Below are 11,772 nucleotides of genomic sequence, written 5' to 3' on the forward strand. Positions count from 1 at the left end.
AAGAGCGGTAGAGAGCGCATAAGGGAAAGCATCGAGAGAGCCGTCGTGCGCTCGTCTTCCTCCTCTTGGCCGTCGCCCTCGTCGCTCTCGTACGGGAGCAGCAGCTCATCAGTACCCGGGGCCGAAGCTCAGCAGCCATGGATGGCAAGAAGGAGCAATTTTATATGCCCCCGCCGAAGCTCGACAAATGGGAAAGTATACGACTTTTCCTTTACAACTCGGAGACCGGCCAAGTCCTGGGCCGCACCGGTTCCAGTTGGGGTGAGTCTAACCCAAGTAGAGTTTCCCCAAGTCTTTCTTATCCTTATTCGACTCTCTTCCTCTGTCTCCTCCTGCTGCTCCTCCTCCACCTCCTCGAGGAGTATCGATCAGGGGTGGTGCACGCGGTCGTCGAAGATGGCGCCTTGCCACCGTGGGCCTCAAGGAGCTACAGTCCTCGTGGTGATCTGCTTTAGTCTTCCTCCGGGAAGTGGTTTTGCAGCCGAGACCTCTTTTGCCGCTGACACTGCAGCTGGCCGATTTTTTCACTCGGGACTCGTGGACGGACGCTCGTCGAACGGATCGTGGTTACGTAATGGGGCGTAAGCGTCGGTCACGAGACACTCGAGCTTTTCCGGGACAGTGGTGCCCTTCTTTTTCCCTTCTCGCAAGTGATCCACCTTTTAAGGCTTCAGTACTAGTCTTTCTTAAGTTTCATTTTATTCTTAATTTACTAAATTAAATATCAGTGCTTGCAATACACGTACGAATATGCGAAATGAAAAATATCGCTTATAGGTAAATAACTAATATTTCGTATCGAATGAATAAATTTTTAGTCCGAATTGAACGTGAAATATTTATTTAAATTTTAATTCTAACGAATTTTCTTCAACATTTCTTATTCGATAATTTTATTTTACTTTTCATTTCTTTAAGCTAATTACAAATCAAGATCAGAATAAAAATTTCCTCTTTGTTTATTTAATATGTATAATACTGGCTTAAATAGTGTTTTTTGTGACTGTCGATATATTATATAATTTGCAAAAAAATTAATTTTGACATCGTTTTTGGAAACAGGTCATAAATAATATCAAATATCTAAACATTCTCTATGATTGAGAATCAGTATTAACTGTTATATTATATATTTAATCAAGTAAAATAAAAGGAGTTGCTCTTGAAATGAGTATCACGTGTCTTATCATTCTTTTTTATCTTTTTAAGTATATTATTGCAATATTTTACGTACTTAAAAAATCAGTTAATTTCTTTAATAATTTAAATATGTATAGTAGAGAATGTAATCTTTATGCATTGTATTATTTACTTATGTAATACCGAAGAATTTAATCTATTTTAATCGAAAGTGAAATACAGACAAACACAATGTAAAGTCAATTCAATTACGATTATAAAGCATCAAATAATATACTTAGGAAAAATGAACCTTAACTTTTAATATATCCTTTAAAGTACTTATACTGAATGTAAAAGGTGCAGGGAAAGATGAGTTTTATCATGGAAGAATAAAAGCATTGTTTTATTGTTAATGTTTTTTATTAAACATTGACAAGTACTCAAAAAATATAATATGTATAAATCCTATCAAATGTATTCGATGTTTGCCCTATGCTATAGCAGCATTGAAGCATAACGCGTAAGCGAGTATTCTTTCTATTAAAATAATAATAATAATAAGAAGAAGAAGAAAAAGAAAAATAATAGATATGTAATTTAGATGATTTGGTTCTGATTGTATTTTTATTACAGCAGAATTTTAAAGATTGGCTGTAGAAAAAATATTGGCATACTTTTTACGAATGCTCTAACTGCTTATATAAATGTCTTGTCTCGATTCAGAAATGTCAAACCTTTTAACGTAAATGGAATTGTTACTCATACAACTTAACTTTGATATAATGATGAAAATATAAAAACAAGATAGTGATAGAGAGCGGCAATCAAAGTTCCCGTGGCACTGCTATTATTGCCCACGAATGATCGTGTCAGTATGTAATTACCGATAAGTTTTTCCAACCAAGTCAACGATGCGACAACTCCAAGTAAGAACATAAACGAATGCGCGAGTATTTCAACGCTCACCTTAAATGTTTTCCTAAGAATTCATCGAAATGCTCGAATGCATTGAAAGGTTTCGCGAGGTGATTTGAAAGGGGGCGCGTCGGAGATTGATTCCATGGGTTACCGAACCTTCCCCGTCATTCCTAAAAGATTTCCTCGTATAAGTACTCGCGACCATCTCGCTCGGGTATATTCCCAGCCTCGTTAATTATTGTAACGCGCCTCAACTTTCTTCCCCATTAAACGGGGACAATGCGACAATAGAGTGATACTCGAAGGAAAGCTGAGAGATTCTGTCCTCGTGAAAAGAGCGGGAAATCGACTCTTTGTTCGTGCATTGTATCGGGGGTCCGGTCGACGACACTCGCGTAGTCGCAACGGCGTACGCGCACACGGTGACGAGGGGATCGATAACCCGGCTAGTGACGCCGCCTCTCCGCCGTAGGGTCGTAGCACTCGCGGCCAGCGTTCACCCCCGCGATGACGCATACGCGCTGCGGCTGGCCCACATATTTAGCTCAAGCGGTTGCGGAAATGCGCTTCGAGTCTGCGAGGCCAACTTCCCTCCTGGCTCATTCTCCCATAAAGGGCTGCTGATCTGGGGCAAGTCTGACCCTAGTTGAGTTCGAGCGATCGATGGCGCCGAAGCGCACGTCGATCGGAAAGCCGGGAGGATCGCGTGCGCGGCGTCGGTAAGGTGGGTGTGCTGCTCGGCCTAAGCTTTGACTCGGTTTGCCCAGGCTTTGATTCGATCGAGCTCATCGTCAGCGATGATACCTATCTCGGAGGTCTGGTCTGGTTGAGCTGCGCGGCAATGCCTCCTCAGTCTCAGTGGGTCATTGTCGTATCGACATGTTAATTCCCGATATGCCCGAGCTAACTGAACGCTTATTACGAGACGAGCTGGAGTAACGCTTTATTTTATTACTGCTGGCCACTTTAATATCCGCTGCTCTATTCCGATCCTTACGTGCGGCTCTTCGAACAGCTACTCACCGACTTTCGATTAAAAAGCGTCGGGTGCTATTGAATGGCCACGATGTACGGTTGTAGCAGTTTAAGGATAATCGATGAAATTTGACGGTACCAGAAATTTATCCTTGCTTCAAATATCGCCTAAATAAGCTGAGGTCCAAAGCCACCGAATATACAGTGTACTAATTGGGTTGTTAATTGAAAGTTACGCCATTATCACATTCACAAAACGGCACCCAAATGCCATAACGCTCTCACTTTAACGATCAGATTTTTGTGTAATAAAACTTGCACAATAAACGAGAAATAATATATAATACAGTGCTGTCTATGGACATTTTTTAATGGAGAATGAATCGACGATACAATAACGAACGGCTGAACATATTAAATTTTCGCGATGCCGATTCATATGGCATAGGAACGTATTGATAATTGTATTGAAGTTTTCAACAAACCATAATGTCGAGGCTACTTGGACATTAACTATACTTGGCCCAAACAATTGTACAACCATCAACGATAAGAGAAATGACCGATAGCCAATGAAAATGAGATTTTGTATTTCGATTGGAGGAACTGTCCGATATTACTCGTCGGATGAAGTCGGCATTTAACATTAAACATTAAGTTGCCAGTAGCTGGCAAATGATTGACAAAACCTTTCAATTTCCATTAAACTAACAACTTTCGCGTTACTTTACTAATAATCTTAAAACCGCGAAACTTAAAGTTTCTCATTCACTGGCTTTACGACATTAAACTATTCAATCATTAAATGTATACGCGCCCATGGTCCGTTGAGAAATATAATATTCCGCCCCTTTCCTTGCTAATCGATTGTAATTAGCTAACGAAAAAGCTTCAAAAATACTTGCATTAATTCTACGAAAGGTTGCGGCGTCTCTGCCCCGCGTGGCAGATCAAGGACGCGCAGCTGCTAAAATCAATATTCAAAAGCGAAGCAGCATTCATCCGAGGCAAGCATCTCGAATCGACTGTTATCCAAGTGAGCGGATCTTCTACCGAAAGTCTTCTTCGCCGGGGCTCTATTGTCACCACCTTCCGACTTCAAGCTCACGGCTGCGGATATTCCACGCTAGTGCGAGCATGTGTGATTTAACCGTGAGTGGGATATTAATCGCAATTGCCGCTCGTTGACGGGTGCGCGAAATCAAATGGCAAAGGTTAGTCGAAGCGTCTCGGGATCGCACCCGCGTTATGTGAGCTGCTGCTTTTCATTCGATAAAACGCAAATGGAGGCGCCGCGTCGACCGATCGTTTCCCTGCCGGCATTAACATCAGCCTCGAGCGGCAACATTCCGTGCCGATTGCGCTCGAGTCGTCACTTACGAAAGTTGGTCCGCTAGAGAGAATCGAGATCGAAGCGATGCAGCCGCGTGAGAGTCAAGGCTACGCGACTTTATGACGCGCGATCATTCCTCGCTAACATTATTGCCTTACGTTGCTTTTCGCGGCTTGGCAAAGGCATCCGCGAATAAAGAGCAATGATATTCTGAACGACGAGCATGCTAATCTTCATGCTTCGTGACATTTTATTGTTGATTGAGCTGTATCAGGCAGCCGGATTCAATGATTATTTATCCCTTGTGTTAATTAATTAATCAATATCGAGCTCGCATTTTAATGCTTGTATTCCTTACCAAAAGCCATTAAATAAGCAATCCAATCGATAGCAATTTTAAGCTATTCTGACATCATCGAGTAAATTACATAGTAATATTTAATTTTAACACTATTATACGATGATTATAATATTCCTGCTTCTTAAACAAAATTTAATTTTTATTTTTCTCCATGTCGAAGTAGTTAATTGTTTCAATATGAAGTGTTCTACCAAGCTCACTTCGACAGAATTATTAAAAGCATTATTAGACTATGGATAAAGAAAATGTTATAAATAGGATAGTCAAAATACATTACCAATCTTATGATTTTGTATTCACAACTCGCGATGACTTATTGATGCGCAATTATGTTTATAAGAGCCATTATTATGAAAATAAGAACAAAAATTATTACAATCAGAAAGTGGTAAACAAATGTTTATGTACACTCGAATTACAATGCTATTCCTTTACTTTCATTTGCATTTATAAAAAATTTAATGCAGGAGATATATTAATATGTATAAATACAGTATTGAAAAGTTATACAAACAAAGTTATACACTATTTGTTTAATTGCCTTGGAAATTTATATTGATTATATTTTACATTAAGGATCAATCAATCAATCGATATTGAAATTATCGTAATAATGTTTAATAAAAATGTAGAAACTTCGTTTATGCAACAATACCAAATATTTAATCGCATATCTCGAAAAAAATTTGAAATACATTAAAAATATATACATTATGCAGCTACATTTCTTACTCATTCATATCCCGAGATGAAATTTAATTTTTACCATAGAATAATTAATTGATTATACATCTAAAATTCAATACAAATTTTAAATTGATTTGTAAAGTGTATTTAATCAGCCTTGGATCCAGCTATATTTATGCATAGCATGTCATCTTGTTTAAAAATAGGAATCATTAAAGCTGAAACCTAAAGCTTTTTTTCGAAATGAAAATAGCATTAAATTAATTAAATTATCTCACTAAATTTATCCATATTAATAAGTGGAATAAAAATCGAGTTATCCCTCTATTTTTCAATCTTTATTGGATTAACCAGTAATGTGTAATATCGATGACCTATGGGGATAAATCACTCAAACAAATGACCTTTACCAATCAAACAAGCAATCAATCAATAAGCATCCATATAAAATTCTTATGCACTTAAATTTACAAAGTTCCACGAGTTGAAAAAAATATAGATACTAGAAACTTAATTGAAATCTTAGTAAAAATTATTAATGAATTTAAGGCTTAATTATTAGGTATTTTAAACAATTTATTTAAATATATTATATTAAATAATTATTTCACAGAATCATATATAATACTTATCTTTTAATATTCTCGAAATTACATATTATATATAATAATAATAATAATAATAATAATAATAATAATAATAATAATAATAATAATAATAATAATAATAATAATAATAATAATAATAATAACAATAATAATAATGATAATAATAATAACAACAATAATAATAACAATAATAATAATAAATATATATATATATTTTTATATTTATATAATGTTTAAAAGTGAAATATTAAATTTTCCATTATGTTTCTAGTCTTTTGAAAGAGTCATTGCGTAAATTATTAAAAAGTTCTGCTGCACGTAATGAGACCATAATTATTCGTTTTAAGCCATAATTCAATAAAAGTTAGAACATTTGTTTTATTTTCTATTTAAAAAAAAAATTTTTGAAATTTTCGAGAAATAAAAATAGCAATGATTATTAAAATAATGTAAATACGTTTGTAATAAATTCAGAATTAATGGATATCATTATTCGATTATCATTATTTTTATTTCATATTTTATATTAATTTTATATTAATTTAGAATATACAAAAATGAGAGGTTATATAGTGACAGCATTCTGAAACTACGGTTTAATAGTATTATTTTAACGAACTAATAAATAACGAAATGTAGCACTTACAGTACGTGCATCGATATGACAAACTTTTCTACAGTAACGTACATAATCGAAAACGCAATATCCGAAATTGTCGCGTGTTCAAATCTGCCGTGAATGACGTTAAATGGCATGTAAGATGCCAACGCGTGCATCGGCATAGATAAAGACGACGGCGACTATGAGGAGGCGCAACAAGATATTAATTCAGGCCAATTAAACCGCGCATCATAATTACCTCAGTCCGTCTATTTTAAAACTAAGATTAGCTGCACCAAAATTCATTTAACTTGTGTAAACATGTTATCGGTTGATCATAAAACTGCATTACTATTATTATGCGGGAATATACATAATGGAGTACAAATTATGGAAATTTACGCGCGATAAGGAAATACAATCATTTAAATTTAATGGACATTAAAATTGAATGGAATCAGAACTGTTTTTTCTATCAATAGACTGATTTAGACATATTTTTGATAATTAATAATATATTAGCTAAACGTACTTGGATCAGTGTGTTAAATGATTGTTTATCGATAATGGCTAAGGATGGTTAAGATAGAAAATTAATAAAAGAATTTATATTTCGTTTCACAATATTTCTTTATTCTTTTTTTCAATATTACAACGTTTTTAACAATAATTGATAAGAAAATTCATGCATTTATTAAAATACTTTTAAAAACATTTTTTAATAAAACAATAATTAATCGATTGATTACAGTAAACATAGGAAATCATATTATATTTGACATAAATTTCCTTATTTACTGCTATATGACTCTGCTATACTATCTCTTACTACATATATATATATATACAAATTATCAATATTTTGAAGAAAAAAAATCATTATTTCAATGAAATCCGAGTTTTTAAAATTAATTTTAATGTAAAATATAATATTATCTTGTAATTCTGTTAATAAGATCGTTCGCCTGTAAGTCTATAAATCATATAATTTATCATTTTTTTTGTATTTAAATATACAAATATTTTATATTAATCATTTAAATTTCTTAATCAGGTTTTTCAATTAAATTATCGTCATTATTATCATCATCATAATAATTATTATATCAAATAGTTTTATATTTTATTTGTTAAGAAATTATTTTATCAACATTTTCATTAAAATTAAAAGATTAACTCTTGACCATTCACAATGTGTTCGATGTAAAATAAATTTTATATAAATTACCTTGATATTATAATATCTAAAATCTAAATAAAATAGACTTGATTGTTTACGGTTTATCTACTTTATTTGATTGGGACGGTAAAATAAAAAAATACAATTACAACGGCTACTTTTTCACAATCACTTTTTTTACAATCATTTATTACGATTTCACCGATATATATGAAGCAAATGATCTTACAGATGTTCTCAACAATTGCTCATATATACTGCTTTCGCTTAAATGATAAAGCATTTGCGTGGGAGTTAATAAGTTAATAGTGATAAATGTTGCGGTGCAAATGTCTTTAATCTAACGTCAATGTCCATAATCCGTCCTTGTCCGCTTTCAGCCAAGATCCTCCTGTTCTATGTGATCTTCTACATTGTACTTGCGTGTTTCTTCGGCGGTATGCTTGCCGTCTTCTACCAGACGCTGGACACGACGCAGCCCAAGTGGCAACTTGAGCGCTCCCTCATCGGCAATAACCCTGGTCTGGGGTTCCGGCCGATGCCACCAGCAAGCAACGTCGAGAGTACCCTCATCTGGTACAAGGCAAAGGACGAAGGCAATTATCGCCACTGGGCCAGAGCACTAGATAACTTCCTGCAAGGTCAGAGGCCCTCCGTTTCATGTAATTTCTGGTTCCGTTGCCCTAGGCATAAGGATGGATTTTGTTTAATACTCGTGATGACACACTTGTGGTACGCGGGAGTCAGGTATCATCTATATTCGAGGCCTACCGCAAATCACAAATTAATTGGGAACGGACTTTCATTTTTATTTCACTACTAAATTAAAATTCGGATCCGCTTTATAAAGTATAGCTCACTTTATATAAGAAACTCATCGGATATTTATATAAATATTAATATTTATATTGTAATGTATCTGAACGGTAAATTCATCTTCTACAAACTCATATTATTCTGATTAAAATTATTAATCTTCGAATTATATTATTTCATCAAATCCACTCCAATGCTATGAGATTAATAATGAACGAGTAGTGATTGTTATGGATAATATTAACTGAATTGTTAATGGAATATTATAGAATATTTATTATTTTTTATTTAATATTTATAGTAAACTTTATAATTACAATAATCGGTGTATTTTTTTACTCTTATAGCTTACAATAAAACAGGTATTGGAGCTGCCAACCAAGAGAATCGAGTTCACTGCGATTATGGCAAGCCTGCACCACCTGGAAAAGTTTGCGATGTTATGATAGGAGAATGGAATCCTTGCACAAAGTCAAACTTTTATAATTACCAAAACTCTGCTCCATGCATCTTCCTAAAGTTAAACAAGGTATGCAAATGAAAAATAGACTACTACATATATCGGTAAGATACAAGACCGATAGTAATCTTGAATTCATAGTTACATGAAGCTCGATTTAATATTTAATTATCAGTGCATCTTTGTTTTAATAGTCGATAACAAATCGATTATTAGGAAATACTGTGCAATTATTATGCATGCATTACACGAAATATATAAATATATTGCGTAAATTTTTATTACGGATACGGCAGTCGTTTTTAAAATTTAATAGGCTATCAATGACTCTTTATATTAATAATGTGGAGGAATTTTTGATGTTACTTAAAAATATCTATTTATTAGATATTTGGGTGGATACCAGCGTATTACAATGATACTTCGAAGTTGCCGCAAGATATGCCAAATGATTTGAAGAACCACATCGCTAGTATGAAGCAACAGAATCGCGATACGGTATGGGTGTCGTGCGAAGGTGAAAATCCCGCTGATGTTGAAAATATTGGACCTATTCAGTACATACCTCGCCGTGGATTTCCCGGTTTTTATTTTCCATTCCAAAATACACCTGGATACCTCAGCCCACTTGTAGCCGTATTCTTTGAGAAACCTAAATGTAAGTGTTCACGAATTACATAACACGTTGAATCTAGAAAATTACATCGTTTAAAAATTTTGTCGTTATTTAATTAGAAAGCTTCAAAACAGTAACTTCATATATTCCATATGTTTGAATTTGGATTGTAACATTAACAATTATGAATTCTAATTTAGTTGGTGGATTGTATGAATTACCATTATTCATTAGAAATTATTGTTTTAATTATCTTGTCTTGTTTTAAAAACAATTTGTCTAATTTGAATACTACACTACTTACATATATTAAATTTAGAATAATTTCCATTATAAAATTTAAATTTCTATTTCATATTTTTTCAAGTTTGGAATTATAAAAATTAAATTTGAAACTAATCCAACTTTCCATCAATCTTCAGCTATTTTTACTACATCCTATATATTTTCGTTCGTCTAGAGTTATTATAGTTAACCGATATTAATTAACAACAAATATACATATAAATAATAAAAATAAAAAGTTTCAATTATTAATTAGAAATAAACAAATAAATAAATAAAAATATATATATATATATATATATGTATATACATATATGTTATTAATAAATTTATATATAGGTTTATTTAATATTACTTTGATACAAATATTAAATTATTGAAATTAATTATAATTAATTATATGAAATTAAAATGATACTAAAAAAATTAATTATTTTTTAAAAAGTTTTTAGTATGTTTCGAAGGCAAATTTAAATTGAAGCAATGTTTGGATGATGGAATTCAATTAAGTTATTGTATAAAGTTTATATTTTATTACTTTTGAAAAAGAACGTTAGAAAACAGTATACACGTAAAAAATTATATATATATATATAAGCACGATACGTAACCACATATTGGGCTTGAATCTGAATAATAAATTACGTCATTTGTACGTTATTATAAAATAGTAATCCGATATTATGACTACTTGATTAATTCTATAATATCAATTAAAGCTGTAAAGTATGGGTACTTCCTTCTAAAAAATGAGTTTTATGTCCATTTCATAGTCGGTGTACTGATCAACATCGAGTGCAAGGCCTGGGCTCATAATATTATTCACGATCGGGTTGAAAGGCGTGGCTCGGTCCATTTTGAACTGATGCTCGATTAAACATCTGTCGCACATCGTCAGCAGTGGATCACCAGCAGCGGAACGATTCTCAAATAAGAATAGCATCAATGTAGCGATGACCGCCCCCTGTTGACACAAGAACAACATCAACAACAATAGCATAAAATGAGTTAAACTCGTACCAAGCCCGCATCTCCATATATGCAAATCACACACACACACACGCACGCACGCACATATATACATACATACATACATACACATACAAACACAAAACATACACACAGAGACAGACAGACAGACAGACAGACAGACAAACAAACAAACAAACAACACTTCATATACACGTACGAGAATGCACGCATGCGCAGGCGCGTATGCACCCACGTATACGGACAAATACAAAAAATGTACTACAAATACTAAATGTACAGGATCTTCACTAGTGCTCCAAATTCATAGACGACGCAGCTGTATCAATGTCGGCAACTCATGAGATATCATAAAAGTACTCGAGATAACGAAGAAAAGGTACCGTCATCGCCTCCTTCCTCCTACTTTCGTACCCTTCCCCCTTACTTTCCCGTAATAATTATGCGCTTGAAGCTCGTCGCAATCTCCAATACAAATAGACGTGCTACGCGTTAAGTTTCAAATGAGTTCATGGATATGCGAAATCAATCAGTGCATAAATGAGCTTAGCGAAGTTTAGAAGCAAAAGTATGATAATACTGTATTGCACAAAACGCGAACGCACCAAGTTCGTTGCTCCCGTTGTTGAATCATAAAATTTCACTTTTTTCCCACCCCTCCCCACCCCCTTCATACTCCTCCCACAGCTGCGCTACCGCTACCCCCGTTCGATTATACGATAAAAGCTATTTTACACACACGTAAATGTATGCATACGCGAGCAGACGATTTCTCGTGGCTTCGCCTTTTTGCGAGATCGACAAGAATATCCGTAAATTC

The 11,772-nt window shown here is 33.9% G+C and overlaps 1 protein-coding gene across 1 annotated transcript; it reads left to right on the forward strand.

Moving 5' to 3' along the window:
* The first annotated feature begins 6 nt into the window (after positions 1 to 6).
* LOC105366215 (sodium/potassium-transporting ATPase subunit beta-2) lies at positions 7 to 11,023 on the forward strand. Its single transcript, XM_011504573.1, has 5 exons — positions 7 to 261; positions 8,166 to 8,426; positions 8,949 to 9,130; positions 9,449 to 9,719; positions 10,736 to 11,023. Exons 1-5 carry the CDS (start codon positions 138 to 140, stop codon positions 10,837 to 10,839), a joined length of 942 nt encoding a protein of 313 aa, XP_011502875.1. The 5' UTR covers positions 7 to 137; the 3' UTR covers positions 10,840 to 11,023.
* Positions 11,024 to 11,772: the final 749 nt, after the last annotated feature.

Source organism: Ceratosolen solmsi, unplaced genomic scaffold (assembly GCF_000503995.2).
Source record: "Ceratosolen solmsi marchali unplaced genomic scaffold, CerSol_1.0 scaffold148, whole genome shotgun sequence".
Taxonomy (NCBI): Eukaryota; Metazoa; Arthropoda; class Insecta; order Hymenoptera; family Agaonidae; genus Ceratosolen; species Ceratosolen solmsi.

Bases quoted from the DNA above. Each gene is read 5' to 3' on its own strand.
- LOC105366215 (XM_011504573.1), top strand. From the start codon at position 138: ATGGATGGCAAGAAGGAGCAATTTTATATGCCCCCGCCGAAGCTCGAC. The intron at 8,427-8,948 runs GTCAGAGGCCCT...TTACTCTTATAG, and splicing joins ACTAGATAACTTCCTGCAAG to CTTACAATAAAACAGGTATT. The intron at 9,131-9,448 runs GTATGCAAATGA...TCTATTTATTAG, and splicing joins TCTTCCTAAAGTTAAACAAG to ATATTTGGGTGGATACCAGC.